The sequence below is a fragment of the Ursus americanus genome, chromosome 16 (genome assembly GCF_024610735.1).
Source record: "Ursus americanus isolate L20-20 chromosome 16, mUrsAme1.1.p, whole genome shotgun sequence".
Taxonomy (NCBI): Eukaryota; Metazoa; Chordata; class Mammalia; order Carnivora; family Ursidae; genus Ursus; species Ursus americanus.
This window is the reverse complement of record NC_142142.1, coordinates 2,461,674-2,482,067: the sequence shown is the minus strand read 5'-3', so window position 1 is coordinate 2,482,067 and position 20,394 is coordinate 2,461,674. Positions and strand designations below refer to the sequence as shown.

At 41.3% G+C, this 20,394-nt stretch overlaps 3 protein-coding genes across 4 annotated transcripts in view; 2 read left to right on the top strand and 1 right to left on the bottom strand.

Moving 5' to 3' along the window:
* LOC123782766 (olfactory receptor 5M5-like) overlaps positions 1-20,394 on the top strand; it is a 128,812-nt gene that overhangs the window by 36,062 nt on the left and 72,356 nt on the right. The gene's annotated exons all lie outside the window — the stretch shown is intronic.
* LOC123782784 (olfactory receptor 5P4) lies at positions 5,378-6,316 on the top strand. Its single transcript, XM_045783093.1, has one exon. The coding sequence runs from the start codon at positions 5,378-5,380 to the stop codon at positions 6,314-6,316; it is 939 nt and encodes a 312-aa protein (XP_045639049.1).
* Positions 15,271-16,235, bottom strand: LOC123782785 (olfactory receptor 10T2-like). Its single transcript, XM_045783094.2, is given in 2 exon segments — positions 15,271-15,320; positions 15,323-16,235. Coding segments are annotated over 2 exon segments (963 nt in total).

Here is a 20,394-nt window from a genome sequence, read left to right as displayed (position 1 = left end):
TCTAATCTATCTATAAGTCCTTTGTCAGATTTGTACATTTTAAAGTTACACTCCCATTCTGGTTTGCCTTGTCGCTCTCTTAATTGTACCTTTTGATGAACGAACATTTTTAATGTTAACGAAGTCTAATTTAACAATATTTTCTTTATTGTTTAGTGCTTTAGCGACAAGTTCAAGAAATCTTCATCCAGTCCAAGGTTACAAAGATATTCTCTCATATGTTCTTCTAGAGGCTTTATACTTTTGAAACTCAGTGTTGGGCTATAATTTTAAATATTTTGTTTTGTCTGTGAATTCAAAAAGGCGAGGCCCACACTTCTATTTACTGTGAGAATGTGTGGGACTATGTGATTTTGCTTGTATTACCAGCTCCTCCTCCAAGGCTGCTTTCTAGGTAAAATCCTTGGAGGGTAAAGGAAGGGAATTTTTGGGTGAAATGATTTCTTTTTTGCACTTGGCTTTCTTCTAGATTTTTGTCTGTCCAGGCAGTCCACACTGTTATCCAAGGATTGACTAATTCCTTCTCACCCCTTCAAGGTCTCTCAGTAGAATGCAGGCCACACTACGCACCTGCCCTCAGGTGTGCAACCTGCAGCGGTTCTCTGCTCACAGGGAAACACAGGGAGATAATCCCATTTACAATAACACCACAAAGAAAAAAATAACCTAGGAATAAATTTAACGAAGGAGGGGAAAGACTTGTAGGATGAAAACTACAAAATATTGATAAAAGAAATTAAACAAGACTCAAGCAGATGTAAAAACATCCTGTGTTCTTGGGTTGGAAGACTTAATATTGTTAAAATATCCGCACTACCCAAAGCAGGTTCAATGTATCCCTACCAAAATCTCAATAGAATTTTGTTATAGAAGTAGGAAAAATAACTAAAAATCATATGGAGGCACAAAGGGCCCCCAAACAGCCAAAATAATCGTAAGAAGGAAGAATAAAGCTGAAGGCATCACACTTCCTGGTTCCAATAATATTGCAGAGCTACAGTAACTAACACAGTATGGTACTGACATAAAGACAGACATACAGGGCAATGAATAGAATAGAGAGCCAAAAATAAACACACGCATGTACAGTCAAAAAACTTTTGACAAGGGCACCAAGAGTACACAGGAAAAGATAGATAGTCCTGTCAATAAATGGTGTTGGGAAAACTGGATATCCACATGCAAAAGAATGAAATTGAACTCTTATCTTACACTACACACAAGAATCAACTCAAAATGGATTAAAGATTTAAATGTAAGAACTCAAACTGCAAGAAGAAAACCCCTGGAAGAAAACATAGGGGAAAAGCTTCATATCGTTGGTCTTGGCAATAATTTTTTTGGTATGACATCGAAATCACAGGCAACAAAAACAAAAAGAGATAAGTGGGACTACATCAAACTAAAAAGCTTCTGCACAGCAATGGAAACAATCACCAAAGTGAAAAGACAAACTACAGAATGAAAGAAAATATTTGCAAACCATATATCCGATAAGAGATTAGTTTCCAAAATATATAAGGAATAACACAACAAAAACAACTCAATAGCAAAAACACTAATAACTTGATTTAAAAATGACCTAGGGGCGCCTGGGTGGCACAGCGGTTAAGCGTCTGCCTTCGGCTCAGGGCGTGATCCCGGCGTTATGGGATCGAGCCCCACATCAGGCTCCTCCGCTATGAGCCTGCTTCTTCCTCCCCCACTCCCCCTGCTTGTGTTCCCTCTCTCGCTGGCTGTCTCTATCTCTGTCGAATAAATAAATAAAATCTTTAAAAAAATAAAAAAATAAAAATAAAAAAAATAAAAATAAAAATGACCTAAAGCCTTGAATGGATGTTTCTTCAAAGAAGACATAAAAATGTAAAAATGGCCAAGAGGTACAAGGAAAGATGCTCAACATCACTAATCATCGTGTCGATGCCAGTCACGACCACGATGAGATATCGTCTCACATGTGCCAAGATGGCCGTCAGTAAAAAAAATACAAAACAAAACAAAAGACAAGTGTAGGTGAGGATGTGAAGAAGGAGCAAACTTTTGTACGTTGTTGCTGGGAATGCAAAATGGTGTATGGAGGTTACTCACCAAGAATAGAACTACCGTATCATCCAGTAACCCCACCTGTAGATATTGGTCTAAAAAAAAGACATCGAGCAATTATTTACACTAGTACCTTTGTAAGTAAAGGTGTAATAAGTGCAAAACATATTTCGGGGCCCTCTGAAACTATTCACCGTGAGACTATGGCTTAGTCCAGGGTGTCAGAGGATGCCTCAATGGTGAAATAAATTTAAACCTGAGACCTAAGGTGACTAGGAATTAGTCTTCCATTGGAAGAGGGTGGAGTAATGAATACAATCATAAAATGGTTTGTAGTTAGGTAAAGACCGAGATGTAGGAGTATCTATTTATCTCTAGGTCATAGTGTAGTATCTGATACATAGAAAGATTTTCTGAAAATTGTTTAACCCTGAATCAACAAACATCTGTTTAGTGCCTCCTATATTCCCAGCACTACACCATTAAAGAGGGATACAAAAATAATTAGTCATAGACACTGCACTTTCACACCGGGGAAAGAACAAGATCTTCCAACTATAATGGGTACGAATCAAGCGGTGTGAACAAAATGTTGGGAGAAGGACAGGAATGAAGGGAATTTAATCCTCCCAGATATGACCTGGAATGTTTTTGTGGAATCGATGGCTACCTATTTGTGTCATTCATCAGCCACAGTCAGCCTTCCTTAAAACCTAAAGGAATAGTATCTTTGTAGGACAGAGGGAGTCTAATAGCATGTCCACTTCCTAATTTGCTGGATTTGAGGTGTTTGAGCTGTTAGACCCTCCTAATGTGGATCATCAGGTTTAGCTTTGTTCTGAAGGTTATTGGTGGGTGGGCTCAGTCTCAGAATCAAAGGAACCTGACTTTCAACCTTAAGGAACATTCTGCTGTGTGGCCATGGCTCAAGAGTACAGCCAGCGTCGATTGTGGCCATGTATCTTTGACAACCTGCCAGTCCATGTGGCCGTTGTGGATGGCAGAGTCCTAAGAAAAATGTTAGTGTGAGCTTCATTGTTTTATTAGGAAGCTTACATGTTGGTGGATCAAAGTTAGCAAAGGGGAGAGGGAAGAGCATGTGTGTGAGAAATGTCTGCCACCAACAAACATGGTGTGTATGTCAAGCGTCCTAGGTCAGATCCATATTCCATGTGAAAAATATATATGATTTTTTTAAATGTTCATCACTTATGTTGAAAATAATATTGCAATTCCAGTGGATTCATGTTTGTAAATTAAGCTATACTAGCAACCCCAAATTATCTCTAAACATAGGTGACATGAAAACCTGGACCACTGAACATAGCCACATTTCGGAAATGCCACAAATTGTCACAGCCGTGTCAGTCATGTTGATCTAATAGTCAACTTCAATGATAATAAAATGTTATAATTATTTGCAATTTAATTAAGTTGAAATGCTTAAGTTTTTCATTTAATTAAAAAAATAAGTGGAACCTCAGAGTATGTATTTCATTCACACACTTTTATATAATCATGTTTACATGTTATTTTCCTGTCCCGATAGATGTGTGCATGCGATTTCTCTATCCCAATGGATTCTCAATGTAGTTTTCCAAAACAAACAAACTAATTAATTTGTAATTACAAGTGAAGTAAGTGACTTGGGCCTTATCTCAAATGACACAAGCCTCGCTCTGCCTTCAGTGACAATTCCTTGGAGCCTATCCCTAGTGTCGCTAATTTATCCTTGTTCTTTTTTAAGGACACAGAAATATTTGCTTCTCTTATATGTACAAAGAGTTACAAGTTGATTATTTCAAGTAAAGTATTAGTAACTGAGCACTTATTTGTTGCGTACACAGCGCTTGGTCTTTTCATCCACATCATATCATTTTTAACACAAGAATCACATGAGGTATGTATCATTATTTCCTTTTTACAGGTAAGGAAACAGAAGATCAACAACTTCTTGTAACGTGCCCTGATTCCATAGACAGAGGCAGAGCTAGAAACCGATCCCAAGTGTGTGTGGCTGCAGAGTCCGAGCTGCTTCTGCACCTCGCTTTGCCTTCCCTGCTAGCTCTCACAGACAGCTTTAAAAACATTTGTGTCTTTCATCCATTTATTTTTCATTTCAGGTTGAGGCTTTGTCTTATTAAAATGCCAGGATGTGAGAATTCAGACATGTAACTCTAGGGCTGTTCATACTGTAGGACGTCATTGCCATGATTCATATGTGACATTGAGTAGAATGTGCATGGCTGCTGACAGTCGTGTATGTATGTTTTCTTAATTCTTCTTCAGATAGAAGCTCTTCAGGAAAAAGCAAATTATTCAGAAGAATATGTTGGTCTTTAAACTGGAAGAGCCATGCAAATGACTGACTGTAACTAATATATTCTCCCCTGTCCTTGATTGTGTGCTCTAATTTGAACTAAGGGAATATTATTCTGAAATGCTAATCTTTCTTTCAATCCAATTTCCTAGCCTTCCTTGCATCCATACCTCTCTAACTACTCTCTCCCCCATCACCATCATATGCTCCCACTTCCTATTTCCCTGTAGTTGCTTAATAGAACTGATGAAACCAAAGCTTACTAATGCAGGTCCCCAAATGCTTCAGTTCACTTTCCAATTAATCCCAGGCCATAAAAATACCTGGACTCTTCTTATTGCTTCATACAATCTCAGAAGGATGAAAAAGCATGGTGTAAGAGATAAGTCCTGGAAGATTTTGCAAAATGTCCAGGATTTAGCTCATAACAATAGTAAAAATTCTGTTTGGCCCTTTCCTCTTGAACATAGACACTTTCCAGCCCTTGGTATCAATTATAACTAAGGATGTAATTTTTTCATTCCAGGAAAATGATCGAGTAAGAAAGAGATGTCAAGGTCAACTCCATATTTTTTGTCCAATAACTGGATAAATGGTGATAATATTTACTGACAAAGAGAATACTGGGGCAGAGGGACATTTGGGGTGGGGGTGGAAAATCAAGAGCTGGCCTCTCCATGATCACCTAGGTGATTTACCGTTTATGTTATTACAGTCAGTATCGCCGTAACACCCTTGTACGTATTCCTAGTACACGTGGGGACGACTTGCTCTGTGGTATACAAGTAGGAGTAAAATAGCTGAATTCTAAGATCATTGAGTCTTCAATTTTAATATTTTCATGGAATTTGAAAAGAAAATTTGTGTGCACAAAGTACTACGAATGAGGCTGAGTTACCATTTACAGATTGTAATTGTACCATTCTGTTTAGACATCTACATTAAATGTGGGGTAATTTCAACCAGTTTAACCTCCTCTGGTTCTGATTCCAATAGGCACCATTAAATGGACAGATGGAGACTGAAAACCATACAACAGTGACAGAGTTCATTATTCTGGGATTAACAGATAACCCCACACTATGTGCTATCTTCTTTGTGATTTTCCTGGGAGTTTATATAGTTACCATAGTGGGAAATATCAGTATAATCCTCTTAATCCGAAGCAGCCCACAGCTTCACACCCCGATGTACCTTTTCCTGAGCCATTTGGCCTTTGTGGACATCGGGTATTCCACGTCAGTCACGCCGATCATGCTCGTGAGTTTCTTAAGAGAGAAAACGACCATCCCCGTCACTGGCTGTATCGCCCAGCTTGGCTCTGACGTCACTTTTGGGACTACAGAGTGCTTCCTGCTGGCTGCCATGGCCTATGATCGCTATGTGGCCATCTGCTCTCCCTTGCTCTACTCTACCCGGATGTCCCCAGTGGTCTGCTTCCTCCTGTTGGGGGCTTCCTACCTGGGTGGGTGCATGAATGCTTCATCATTTACGGGCTGTTTGATGAATCTGTCCTTCTGTGGACCAAATAAAATCAACCATTTTTTCTGTGACCTCTTTCCACTCCTGAAGCTTTCTTGCGGCCATGTTTATGTTGCCGAAATATCTCCCGCCATCTCTTCTGCGTCGGTCCTCACAAGCACACTCTTTACCATAATCGTGTCCTACAGCTGCATCCTCCGCTCAGTCCTGAATGTGCGCTCCACCGAGGGGAGGAAGAAGGCCTTCTCTACCTGCACTTCCCACCTCACCGCAGTCACTTTGTTTTACGGGACAGTTGTGTTTGTTTACGTGATGCCGAAGTCGAGTTATTCAGCCGATCAGGTCAAAGTGGCATCTGTGATCTACACAGTGGTGGTCCCCATGTTGAACCCCCTCATCTACAGCCTGAGGAACAAGGAGGTGAAAGGGGCCATGAGGAAACTTATGGCTAGAACACATTGGTTCTCCTGAATTGCATTAGATATGAATCCATAAATAACAAACCAATGATTTGGGGAAACATTTGTGCTGGATACTTTGACAAAGTTTACCATTAACTGTATGGCTTCGATAGTGAAGAACTATAAATATAAAAAGCCAATGTTTACTGCCATATAGAAAGTGAAATATATCATTAACATCGAAATCTGCTACATTCAAATTAAATATGAACTTTTTCAAGGTCAGAATACCTTTGCGAAATAGTTCCGTTCGTCAGTTGTGAGTCCTAGTTAAATAAAGAGAGCTGGGGCGCCTGGGTGGCTCAGTTGATCAAGCGTCTGCCTTTGGCTCAGGTCATTATGCCAGGGTTCTGGGATCGAGTCCCACATGGGGTTCCTTGCTCAGTGGGGCGTCTGCTTCCCCCTCTGCCTGCCACTCCTCCTGCTTGTGCGCTCTCTCTGACGATAAGAAATAAAATCTTTGAAAAAAATAAAGAGAGCTATTTCCATCGAAGATCAAACTTAACTGAATGCCATCTTGTTAAATAATATTTGGCAAAAAAACTTGTCCCCAGCAGATGTGTAATAAATGGTGACATTGACAAGTCAGGCTGTTCAGGTCACTTCCTTTAAAGGCACTGCCCTGCCTTTGTCAACGGATATTTAAACTTTTGGAAACATTGATGTCAGTGTCTCCAAAAAGGTGCTGTTTTCACTTTGTTTAAGCCAGAGCAAAGATCGTGATTCATGTGTGGCCATTAAGAGATCCAACCCAGATAACACAGAAAGAACTTTGTATACATCTCTCTGGACTCTTCGCAATATGAGTCTTACCAGATGAGTCTAGACTAGGATTTCAAAAGCTGAAGTTTCTTTGGAGAGGGAGACTGGGATATTGGGACTTTCTTTCAACAATAATTGATAGATAAGAGGTATGAGATTATGGTTCAGGCAAATAAAACGTTTGCCACACATTTTGTAATGTCTCTCAGGGAGGCGTCTACTGTCACTGCTTCCTCCACTGACCTTTTTGAAGGCGCTTATGATCCAGTCTGGTTATGGCAACTGTGTCTAAATTGATTCCCTGCTTCCTGTACTTCTTTCACAATTATTTATGATTAATATTTTCACTAATGTATTTTATTATTAGCATATGAATAATGTCAGGCAAATTCTGCGACAGTTTGGAGGGACCGCTTTACAAGCTGACCTGGGTTCTTCACTGGTCAGATCAAGGAAACCTCCTTTTCTGCCTGGAAGCCACTCTGTGGAATTTCTCTGGTCCTATTACCCTGTTCATGCCTCTTTACTTGCATCAGCTATGGGCCTGTAATCCCACCAGTGCAATAATTCTAGGGTTAAAGTCAGCACAGACATGGCCCTTTGTAAAGAGAGGGCCCCCGAAGGTGTAACTTCAGTCTCAGAAAGGGCGTCTTAGGAGTCGTGGTGGGAGCTCTGCTCTCTGGTAGTTGAAGTTGGTTTCTTTTTGCTGAGTGTTTCTGGAAGTCTCTGTCTTCATTTTTCCTCTTAGACTTTGCTTTTCACCAGGCTACCTCCTCAGGCCTCTGCCCTACTCCCCCTCCCCATGATCCGCTTGAATGATCTTATCTTCTCCCCTGAGCTCAGCTGCCACCTGTGTGATGACAGAATCCCCACATACCCTTCCTGGGAGCACAGATGAACTTCTTCACTGGCCTTTCCCCGCAGACTCTCAAACTCAGTGCGCCCTGACTTGAATTTATCATACTTCTCACAAATCTCTTCCTTCTCCTCTGGTCCTTTCTCGGTAAGTGGCATCTCTTTGTAAAGCCTAGTACTGCAAGAGATTTGGGGTGACCATCACTGCACACCCGTCAAAATAGTCTGCCTCCCTCCACCCCGTTCCTTCTGTCAGATGGAAGGCATGTTGCATGCCGACCGCTTCCTTATCTGAGTCTCTCCTTTCTAGGCACCTACAGACTCTCCCGTTGATCAGGGTAAGTCCGTGCAGAGGTTTTTCCTCCGTATTTCCACTCTACGGATTCAGTAATCGAGTCACCCAGATGGAGCTGGTGTGCTGTGGCACTGGTACATCTTTTGTTGGAGAGGATATACATCGGCGCCTATTCTTTCCCTCCCAAATTCTAAATCAACTGAGGATATGGCAAAAAGAGAAGGCACGTAAGGGAGCAAAATATGAGCCTGTACAAGTGAAGAAGCTGATATTAGAGTCTGTGACACGTATTTGTGGACACAGGGTTTTTCGTATTCTGGATCCCAGTATTGGAAACACTAAGGTCTCCCCAGTGAGACTGGGTCTTTCCCCATCTGTTTGCAATATGGCCAAGAGTAGCCCAGAGCACTGAGGGCAAGCTCACTCCCAAGAGAGACGGGGAAGGGGAAAGGCTGGGATTGCTCTCCTGGGTTGAATTGTGTCCCTCAAAAATTCATATGTTGTAGTCCTAACCACCAATATCTCAGAATATGACCTTATCTGGGACTAGATACAGATATTACAGATGTAAGTAGTTAAGATAAAGTCATATTGGAGTAGGATGGGCTTCTAATCCAATATGACTAGTATCCTTATTTAAAAAAAAAAAAAGGAGAATTTGGACACAGACAACACACAGGGAGAACCTCATGTGAAAATAAAGACAGAGAAATGGGTTATGTTTCTACAAGCTAAGAAACGCCAAAGATTGCCCACAAATCATCAGAACTAAATGAGAGAGCTAGAACAGGTCTCACAGCCCTTGGAAGGAACCAACCCTGCTAACACCGGATCTTGGACTCCTAGCCTCCAGAACTGCGAGACAATCCATTTTTGTTGTTTAAGCCACTCCGTTTGTGGTACTTGTTACAGCTGCTCTCCACCGATCTAGTTTTCCCCTCCAAACTTACCACCAGCTAATCTGCCACTTCTAGGGGAGGAGGGAGTGAAGGCTAAGGAAGGTGTGTTATGCTTGGTTCTCTCTTCCAAAGAGGGATAGAGAATAACAGGAATGGGAAAAAGCATTTTCCCCAAAGAGCACATCAAAAAATAAGGAGCAAGAATATCCCTGGGAGAACAATCAAAAACTCCTTTTGTAAGAATTTTTTTTTCAAGTAGTTTCCTGATGATTGTGTCTTGCTACTTAGAAGGCAGAAATATGAACTAGGAGAAAATCTTAAAGATCCTGAGCTGTTGTGTTGTTAAAAGATTTCTAGTCTATCTAAATTTCAGGAAAATTGTCTTCTTCTGGCGTGGATTGGGACTTAGGAGGTCACTGATATTCCTCATTTCTGTGACCCTTACCTGTGGCAGAGTATTGGAGGAGATCGAAGGCAGAGGGGTGAGAGGTCATTTCTTGGGGGTGAGGAAATCATTGAATACTGTGATTGGGATGGTGGTTACACGAGTGTTTACATTTGTCAAAAGTCATCTACCTATACACTTAAATCGTGTGTCTGTAAATTATACTTCAATAAAGTTGCTATTTTAGAAGATTCTATAAGAGAGTACTCCTTTCTCATTTTAATCTGAGGCTACAGGCAGTGGCGACAGGATTCCTCTCTTTCTTAATTATTGCTCCAAGCTGTTCCCCCACCTGTTACACCTCCTCTGGTTCCCAGATATTTATTCGTTTTGGTGCCTTTCATCCCTTTCCTCAGCACTATGCCTGTACCAGCATTCACTCTCTTTCTGCTTAAAAAAGTTCTATTATTTCTTCTTTTCTTACATGTTTGCAGGTGATAAATTTTAAGCTTGGGTGGGTTTGTTTTTGGTCACAAAGAGTCTTTGCAGCACCTTCATTCTTTTTTTCCCGCTTTTTAAATGTTTTTATTTTGAAATAATTATAGATTCAAGGAGCTGAAACTATAGTACGAAGAGGTCCCGTGTCCCCTTTCTGCGGTTTCAGCCAGCGGTTACGAAAGTGCCCCATCAAAACCAAGACACAGACACCGAAACAACGCATTTCTGTAGTTCTGTGCACCCTCGTTCTTGAAGATAACTATTTTGGGTAGAATTCTAGGTTACGGTTAAAAATCTTGGAGCACTTTTAAGATGCAATTGTTTTCTTGTTTCTATCATTTCTCTCAAAAATTCAGCTATCAGCCTTCCTCCCTCTCCTCTCCTCTTTTTCAAAAGGAATAGGTCTTGTATCTCCCCCTTGTTGGGGAAATCATCAAAAAGCCGTGACTGCCCGTTGACCCAAGAGCTGGACACAGGCATTCAGTGGCCCCCGGCCGCCTGGCCTGGCCTTGGAATGGGGGTTCGGCTTGCCTTTCCCGTCCCAGGGGCTGCTCCAGGGACACAGCCTGGAGACAGTAACTGGTATTGAAAACACCTGCGCGGTCTGCGCGCTGCGTGGCGGCTCCCACTTCAAGCCTCTTTACAAGCGTTGGAGGTGTGGCCGGTGGGATCATTCGCCATCTTGCTGCCGCCCAAGACGAGCCCTGAATGTAAGTTCCCTTTGCTTTTGAGAACTGCCACCTTCCACCCTGGAGTGGCAGCCTGGTTTTTTGGGTTTTCCCTGCCCTGTGTGGAAGGGGGCTGGTTTCCAGTCATACCTGGGAAGCTCCCAGGAGAAGGTTGCAAACCAACACCCTGGAAGCTTTTAACGTCTGCGTTTGGCTTCCTGTGGTCTTGTTGCGATTTCCCAAAGTGCGGCTGCTGTTCTGCCCATGTTTGGAAGGTGCAGGGTTTCTTGAATTTGTAGCTCGCGGTCTTTCATGTTTGGAATATTATCACTGACTATTTCTTCAGGAAATATTCTTCTACTCCTTTTTGCTTGGACTTCAAGGGCACGTGTTCAGTCTTGTCACAATTTCCTGTATAGCTCTCACACTTTTTGTATTTTTTATTTTATTTTTCTCTAACCAGTAACATGTATGTTCTCTACTGACCTGCTTTCAGTTTACTAATCCTCTTTACTGCTGTGTCCAATCTATGAATTCATCTGAATTCCTCATTTATTTTCCATTTCTAAGATTTAAACTTGGTTCTTTTTGTTTTTTAAAAAAAAATGTTTTCGTATTCAGTTCTCTGATGTGATTCTTCATCTTATTCCTCTGTTTTTCTTAGATATATTTTTAATATTTATTTTGAAGTACCTAGTTTTTATGCATTTGGTCCTGGCAAATTATTGGCATACCTTGTCCTTTTGTTTTTTGAATGATGGGCAAAATAGGTAAAAAGTTGTAGAGGCTCTAGATGAGATTGTCTTCCTCCAAAATGTATTTAATTTTCTTCTAGCAGGCTGATAGAGCACTGGGTTAATCTCTTTGAAGAAATGGAATTTGAGTCCCCAAAGGGGTCATTCATAAAACAAAACAACTCCGCGTCTCCTCGTACAGTATAACTCCTAAACTTGCATCCTGGTGGAACAGTGGTGATATTTCCAGTGTAGGTTAGGGGCTGTGCTTTGTTGGGGATGACCTATTTCTGGTTTGGCTTTATTTCTTGGATGTAGCAGTTACCCCTAAGATCTAGTCTTTCAGGACCCCCAGTAGAAGCATAAGGTATCATGGGTCCCCTCTACCTCGAACAGCCTGTTCTCAGCCCAGCACTGCAAAATGCCAGAATCTGCTGAGATCTTCAGCCTCCCCCAGGCAGATTGTCACCTGGTGTTTGGATGTCTCACCAGCCCACGTGCAACTTGGAAGTCATCAGATTCCTTAAAGAGAAATGACACGTAGGATTTCAGACTCACGTCTCTACAGTTCTTGCTCTCCAGGATCTCGACCTCACAAATCTTAGCTGCCTAGGCATCTCTGACCTCAAACTTCTTGTACTCACCCTGCCCCATTGCCAAAACCCCCACACTGTAGCTTTTTTCTCATTCTCCGTTCCTGTTGGTATCGTTTGGCAAATGCATTTATCTGTGAGGCTCAGGGAAGGACTTATTGAGGAAATGACATTAAACGGAGGCGTAAAGGAAAATAGGAGTAAGGCGGTTATTGCTAGCTGTTAATGCAGTTGCAGAAACAGGTGGGCGAAAGGAGAGCTGTGGGAGGTTGAACTAATTATCCTTAGCTCAAAGTACAGGGTCTGGTACACAGTAAGCATTTGACAAATATCTGTTGGTTAAACATTAATTCTAATTCAATGAATATTTATTTGATCTCTTTATTCCTCGCAGTCGATTATGAACTGAGGAAACAAAGTTGAATAGATCATGTGCTTTTCTTTCAAGAAGTTCACAACGAAATGTTTCTTAAAAATACAATGGTTTCCATTCAAATGGTAAAAATAAAGTGCTAGTTGCCATTTTTTAAACTTAAAAAATGTTTAAGGTTTTTAAATTGTTTGATGTATATATTTAAGGTGTACAACATGATCTTTGACACACACGTGGAGAAACGATTAATGCAGTCAAGCTCATTAACATATCCATCTCCTCACACAGTTACTTTTTTGAGTGCGGTGAAAACAACTGAAATTTACTCTCTCAGCAAATTTCCAGTATAAAATACACTATTAACTGCACATATCGTGCTGTACTTTACATCTCTAGAACATATTCATTCTACATAATTGCAGCTTTGCACTCTGACCAGTGTCCCCCCATATCTACCACCTCCCCAGCCCTGGGAACTACTGTTTTACTCTCTGCTTCTGGATTCCACTTTCTTATATTCCCCATATAAGTGAGATCAGGCAGTGTTTTTATTTCTTTGGCTCATTTTACTTCGCATAGTGCCTGCAGCATCCATGTTATTGCAAATGGCAAGGTTTCCTTTTTTATGGCTGCATAATATTCCACAGTGTATAACTACCACATCTGTTGACACGATTGTGAGGCTTTTATCTCATTCTGTTAATGTGGCCTATCACATTGATTGGCTTGCATATGTCAAAACAACCTTGCATCCCAGAGGTAGACCCCACTCAGTCAAATTTGAGACTTAATGAGATGAAAAAGTTTAAGATGATTATATGAGGAAATAGAGACTTTCACGTTAACTAGGGGACACTTGTGAAAATGGAATGGTGAAGTTTGTGAAATAGCGGGTCAGAGAACTTGTAGCCAAATTTTAATCCAGTGTGAAAGAATGGGATCTGGAGACCCAATATGTTCTGACACCACCTATGATCAATGAAGCCGTGACTTGAATCCCAGTTAAAGGCCTTCAGGATCTCTCCTCACCTGCATTCACTCTAGCACAACCTCATTCTTCCTTTCTTGAGATTCTTCTTCCTTGCAGGGTTTTCTCCCAAGATGCTTTGCTGCCATTCTGGAATCTTCACCCATCAACTTTACACAGAGTTTGTCCTCTACCTCTTCATTTTAACTAAACCTTGTTGTCTGAGAAGGGCACAGTTGCTTCTCAGCTCTGTTGAAAGGAAGTTGCTCACTCCCCTATTCTGCAGGCACCAGCCACAATGGTGATATTCTCCTAGCTTCTTACTATATTTCCAAATCATTTGTTTGCATATTTATGATAAAACATTTTCCACGTTGACACCAATCTTATCCAGCTATGAAACAATATATGGTTGACCCTTGAACAGTGCACGGGTTATGGACACTGACCTCCACAGAATCAAAAACCATGTATAACTTTTGACTCCCCCCAAAACTTAATTGGGGTGCTTGGGTGGCTCAGTTGGTTAAGCATCTGACTTCCGCTCAGGTCATGATCTCAGGGTCCTGGGACCCGGTCCCATGAAGGGCTCCACGCTCCTCACTCAGTGGAGAGTCCGCTTCTCTCTTTCCCTCTGCCTGTCCCTGCCTCCCCCCCATTGCATGCACTCTCTTTCTCTCTCTCTCAAATAAATAAAATCTTTTTTTAAAAATCATTTAACACATATTTTGTATGTCATGTGTATTACATACTGCATTCTCACAACAAAGTAAGGCAGAGAAAAGAAAATGTTAAAATCATAAGGGAAGAAAATACATTTACAGTACTGTACTACACTTATGGAAAAAATCCCCATATAAGTGGATGAATGCAGTTCAAACCCATGTTATTCAAGGGTGAGCTATACTATTGTCCTCTGAGTCTTTTACTGACGACCCAGTTTCTTCCCATTTATTAGCAAATTGCCACCAGCCTCTTGATCTTTTCCCATCTCAGTCCCTCAGCCCTCCAGCATTGGCACCTTCACACCATGCAGCTGTGCCATCAGACAATGTGACCTCGAAATGCCTAGACTCCTTGCAGCGTCTAACATCTTCCACAATCCACATGAGAACCTTACTACAATGGCCTCAATTAGATTCTCCAGTTATATATAGCACCTTCCACTTCTGTAATTTTCATAAATTAGAAGCTTTGATTTTTATGCTCTAAGTCAAATAACATTTGAATTATTTGCTTTTTGAGGACTCAAAAAATTAATTGTGAAACCATCTAGCCTATTCCTTTGCTGGGGAATAGAAAGAATAGCTCTTTGACAGCCTTTTCTATATTATTCCTGAAATCTGGTATGCTAAAAATGTCTCTTTCGCTGTAATTTTCATCAGTTTGTTTTTCCAGAAATTCATCCATTCCCATCTAGTTTCCTTATTTCTTTGAATAGAGCTGAACAAGGTCGTTCTTAAAATTCCTTGAAATTTTTCTGTATTATGGCCTTTCACCCATTTCAACTCAAAGATTTCGTTTGTAGTTTCTCCTTTTTTGATTAAGTAAATTAGTGATTTTCCTTCTCCCTTGTTGGCTCACTCTCCCTCTCTCTTTCATTTTTCTCCTTTTCCATTTTAGTATAATTTTTTCCTTCTTCCAAAAGCAACAAAGATCATGAAAATAGTTTTCCAAACTTTTTCGATATGTTTACTACACTCACATGTGCGTGTGTATACATGCGTGTGTATGTGCATATGTACATATATATGTAATAACGTTTCAAAATATTTTTCTCATTTTAAAATATTTTAAAACTACATCTGGTTTTGTAGGACCAGGGAGTGAGACCAGGGTATATCAGGCAATTAGAATGCACTTTAATTGCTTTGTACCCAAAGTGATGATTTTATTGGGAATACTCTACTTTTTCCACTTCTATTTATCAGCAGTCTATACATTTTTAAGTGTTTTATTCACCCTCTGAGGGATGAACCTGTCTTGCCCAGCACCTTCCTTAGGGCCGTCTGCATTTCTTTGTTTCTGAGACTGTAAACGATGGGGTTAAGCAGAGGTGTCAGCACTGTATAGGTGACAGCCATCAGCATGTCCTCACGGAACGAGTCCCTGTCCTTGGGCCTCAGGTAGACAAAGCCAGCAAATCCATAGTGTATGCACACCACAGTGAGGTGGGAGGAGCAAGTGGAGAAGACCTTATACCTCCCCTCAGCAGAGGGCATCTTCACAACTGTGGACACAATGAAGACATAGGACATCACGATGAAGACACAGCTGCCTGCCAACACAAAGGCAGAGAGCCCAAAAATAACCATTTCGTGACGGGAGGTGTAGTCACAGGCAAGGGAGACCACAGGCGAGATATCACAGAAGAAGTGCTGGATGGTGTTGGAGTCACAGAAAGACAAGTTGAATACAACGATGACGATGCACAGAGAAAGCAGGAAGCCAACCATCCAAGAGGCCGTGATGAACTGAAAGCAGATCTTATGGGTCATCAAGATGGGGTAGTGCAGTGGCTTGTGAATGGCAGTGTAACGGTCATAGGACATGGCAGCCATGATGAAGCAGTTATTGGCTGCCAAGCCAAAGAAGACAAACATCTGCGTGGCACACTCAGGAAGAGAAATGGTCTTGCTGTCAGAGAGCAAGTCCGCTAACGTGCGGGGGATGATTGCCATAGTGCTACAGGTTTCAGAAAAGGACAGGCCACAGAGGAAAAAGTACATGGGGGTGTGAAGGTTGTGGCTGAGCTTGACGGCCACCATTATGGACACATTTGCAGTCAGGATGGTCCCATGGGAGAAGAAAATCATCACAAAGAGGAGACCCCGCAAGTCTGGGAAACTGGAAAAGCCCCACAGAAGGAATGTGCTCACTGTGGTATGATTGCTCATCATTCAGTAGGCTCAGTAAACTTCTCCCACAGATGTTGACGTTCTTGAGGTCAAGACTCAAGAGTATAAAAAGCACTGAGGTCACTTGGCCTTTAATCAAGGGCTCCTGGGCAATGACAAGACAACTCGTAATGAGAGAGTCTGAGAAATGGGAGTTAAATGGACCCGACTGAATTCGAGGTCAGAGTGATGAGGAGAAAGACTCTAGTAGAAGAGTCCGCACGAATGCCCTAGAGTAGGTTGAAATATATTCTGGAAACCCCTTCACTTATCACTCCTTTCTGTCTTCTATAGTCAGAATCTGCAGGAAAGAAAAAATGCTTATTACCTTCAGGATTATGAGAAGTAACAGGTATAAAATGTGATCTAATCCTAGCTTGGCATACAGAAGTGCCTAACAGCATTGACTGAATCAATACTACTTTAAGAGGTAAAAAATTTTGAATGGCTTCCGGACATTCTTGGTATCTCTAGAGTTGCTCACCAGAAGGCACTGGCTGCTTGGCTAACAATTATGCCAATGAGTAGACCTAATAAATGAATTTACCATTTTGAAATTTGTACTGGTTTCCAATTTATGAGGCTGGAGGTGTTCAACAACTGTTTCCCATTCAGGCAGATCTTAGAGGCAAAATGGTTATAAAAAGACTATCGCATCCTGGATGACTCCTTTGTGTCCATGATGTCGTCCTGATGAATTCTTGAGCTTTCAGGAAAACTTCCAGGACATTTTCTAACTGAAACACTGGTAGAAAGGGCTGCTTTGCAGCACTGCTCTTTTTAGAACTCCAGTTCCTCAGGTTGTTTTCATCCCTTCTTAAACTAACCACTCTGTGTGTGAGATGACAGGATGAAAGTAACCCAGGGACCTCCCACACAACGTGGGGTTTGGGTTTCAGGCACTATTGTCTGGGAAGGAAAGGAAAACATTGAGAAGACATCAGTGTGGAGTTGAAGGCTGGGGAAAGAAGGGTAGAGACACAGCTTCTGTAGGATCCACAAAGCTTGAAGAAAAAAGGGAAAATATACCTTTAGTTAAAAAGTGTGTATGCTCTTTATGTACTGAATTACTGGGCCAAAAAATACAAGGAGGTCAATCAGGTAACCAGTATTAACTCAGCATCTGAAATATGCTGGTCAATATGCCATGCACTTGATAGAATTTTCTCAGCAGATTTCTCCCAACAGCTCCATGTGGTAGGTATGTTGGTCCTGATGTTATGAAAATTGACACTAAGGTTCAGGTTGCCTAACTGCGATCCAAAGCCAATCCATTAATTCCACAAATATTTATTTGATCACATAACACATGATTGCCTTAAGTGCTCCTATGACAGGATATCTGGGTCACCAGGGGAGCATTCTCAAGACTTCCATATCCTCACATCCACCCCCAAATTTCTGGCAGGTGTTTCCAAGAAGAGAAAAGAAAAACTTCAGGAAAAATTCACATGTGTAGATTTTGAAACTCCGACTGTGATTCTGTTACTTTCTTTTTCCATTTTTATCGATTATAAATCTTTCTCTCCTCACAATACTCAAAGGAACTAGTGATTGAGAACATGTCAATATGGCGTCATACCCGTTACTTCCCGTCCCTCTCCAAGGGCAGAGTTTGAAGGAGATGTTTTCTGGGCCAGGGTTTTGTGATCAATTCACCCTCCTTGGGCTGTACCACTTCTGTAGACTGAAAGGGACATAACTGACTTCTTTTCCTAAAAACCCCTTTCCTGTTTTATCCATGCCCCCACCCTTGCTAGAGATCTGGTGGATTTAGTATGTCTAATTCCTCTGAGTTAGCAGTGAGACAAGAATTTGAGGCTGTTTCTTGACATAAGCCAGCTGGCAGACTCTTTTGTCCCAGCACCATATCAAAACCCCACGCTGTGGACACTGTAAACCGATCTGCCTCCTAAGATGTACATCAAAACCATGGCCGGTCTGGGGACTGCTGGGACCACTTCGTCACTCATCATTCCCCACCAGCCTGAACTGGAGCATTTTACTGGCAGCTACGCTTGATTTGTGCTCATGGGGCGATGTTCAAAGGTAAATGTTTATAACCAAGTCTTTGGAAAAAGCGTGTTTAATTTTCTCCCAACCCAATCAGAATAAAAGTCCGCTATGAGTCAGGTTTTCTGTAATTTCCAGAGAAGATATTGATATTTTTAATGGGAAAGTAAAGGAGTGTTTTATTGATTTATAGGTATGAATTCTGGTAGGAAATTTAATAAGATTTACATAAATTAGAGGTTCATAGGTTTATGTTTTCTCTGGTTGTAAGTGGCTTTCTGAGCTCATATATATGTGTATATACGTGTGTGTGTGTGTGTGTGTGTGAGAATACACACACAAACTTAGTTCTTTCAGTGAGGCTATATTAGATCCACCAAAGAAATACTTGCTTTTAAAAATCACAACTGTTAAATATGAAGCCAAATGGTTATACCAAGAGGTCAAAGGGAAAAGGGTGTGAAGGTTAGCGGGGGGGGGGGGGGGGGACACACAAAGAATCAAATTGCCAGTGGCTTACAGTGAAATGTACAATTAAGTAATGGGAGAAATATGGAAATTGCGAGACTTCATAAATGTTTTTCTTTACTCTTTCCTGCTTAATTCTTTTGATATAATAAAATAATCGAATTTGCCTTGAAATTAGACCTGGACTTATACTGGAGTCTATTTTGTATTGAGGTAGGGGGTTGAGCAGAATTAGAGGGACCTGTGTTCAAATCCAAACTCTGCTTCTATTTCATTCATATATCCAAGTAACCACTTTTCTCCTCTATAACATGGCTCTAAATATACCTCCTTGAGGGGTTACAATGCTATGCACATACACTGATCGGGTAAGTGCACGGTACCTGCTAGTTCCTTTCCCATTTGCTAAAACATCACATGGTGTAGAGACAACGTCTCCGGCAGGGGCTCAGCCACCCTTGCCTGCTCACAGGTTCCCTGTAATGCTGAACGTGCTCTCGTGCGGAAGAAACGGTATGAAGTCGGTCCCTCTCGGGCTGCACACTCGCCTCGGGGTGGAGTTTGCAGTCCTCTTCTCTGCAGCTTTCTAGCTTCTCATTGCTTCATCGATGTGCTCATTATGCCAGGAATAGGAAAACAACAGCATTTATTCTCCATCCAGTTGTACCTTCGTTACATTCAGTACCTGTTAACTGCCGAGTAACCCTCACAGCTTGTTGTTCGTGGATAGAGCACAAAGTTCATGATAAATAGAACTATAAAATACAGTTCCTACCTTATGTCAGAGAGGAATCCCTTCCAAACTCTTAAAAAGAAGAGAATAGTAAGCTGTATGAGTAACTTATGCTGTTTTCTACAGTTCCTTCTCTAATGTCATTTCAGGATTAGTGTTTAAGGCAATTTGCCCTTTGAATGACCGTGACAAGTTCACTCTGTCTGGAATTACAAGGTCTCTTATAACCATAGGGTAGCATCTTCTCTATGCCGTATGGTTGGAGCTGAGTTCCATGCGCATTCCAAAGAGAGTTTTGTGGTCATCTGAGACCATTACCCCTTGACACGGCTTGGAGTTTCTTGCTTCCCGTTAGATACCAGGAGGATTGTTCTCTGTGGACCTGGAGCTCATTGAGATGCGAATGTCAAAACAAAACATTGTTTTCATTTTGATACAGTATAGTGATTATTCAGTGAAGTTTGCTCTTATTTATGTGAAAAAACAATTTATTTGAAATTTAACTTGTTCAAATACATTTTGGAATATGAATGATTCCCTCGGGTGTTTTACTTGCTACTCAATAACATTATTTCCATAGTTTTGACAATATGCCAAGTCCTGGAGGTCTTCTGTCCTATATGCAGGGCTAGGGAGAGAGCCTACCATACAGGCTGTTGCCTGGGGAATCAGTCAGAAGAAAGGTAGGAAAAACGATGAACACAGAATGATTGTTGTGAGTGCTTCCGCATGCAGTAGCTCTTTTGTGGAAGGCCTTGGTGAAGACGGAAATCCACTGTAATTGAAACATCCATTGACTGCAATGCCACTCAAAATTTTCCCCAGTATTTCATGAATTTTTAAAACCACACTGCAACGATTATCTTGTCAGCGTCGGTGTATCCAGTGCCTAGATAGTTCTGAGTATCTACTATTGTATCGTAAACAATCCCAAATTTTCGTGGACTT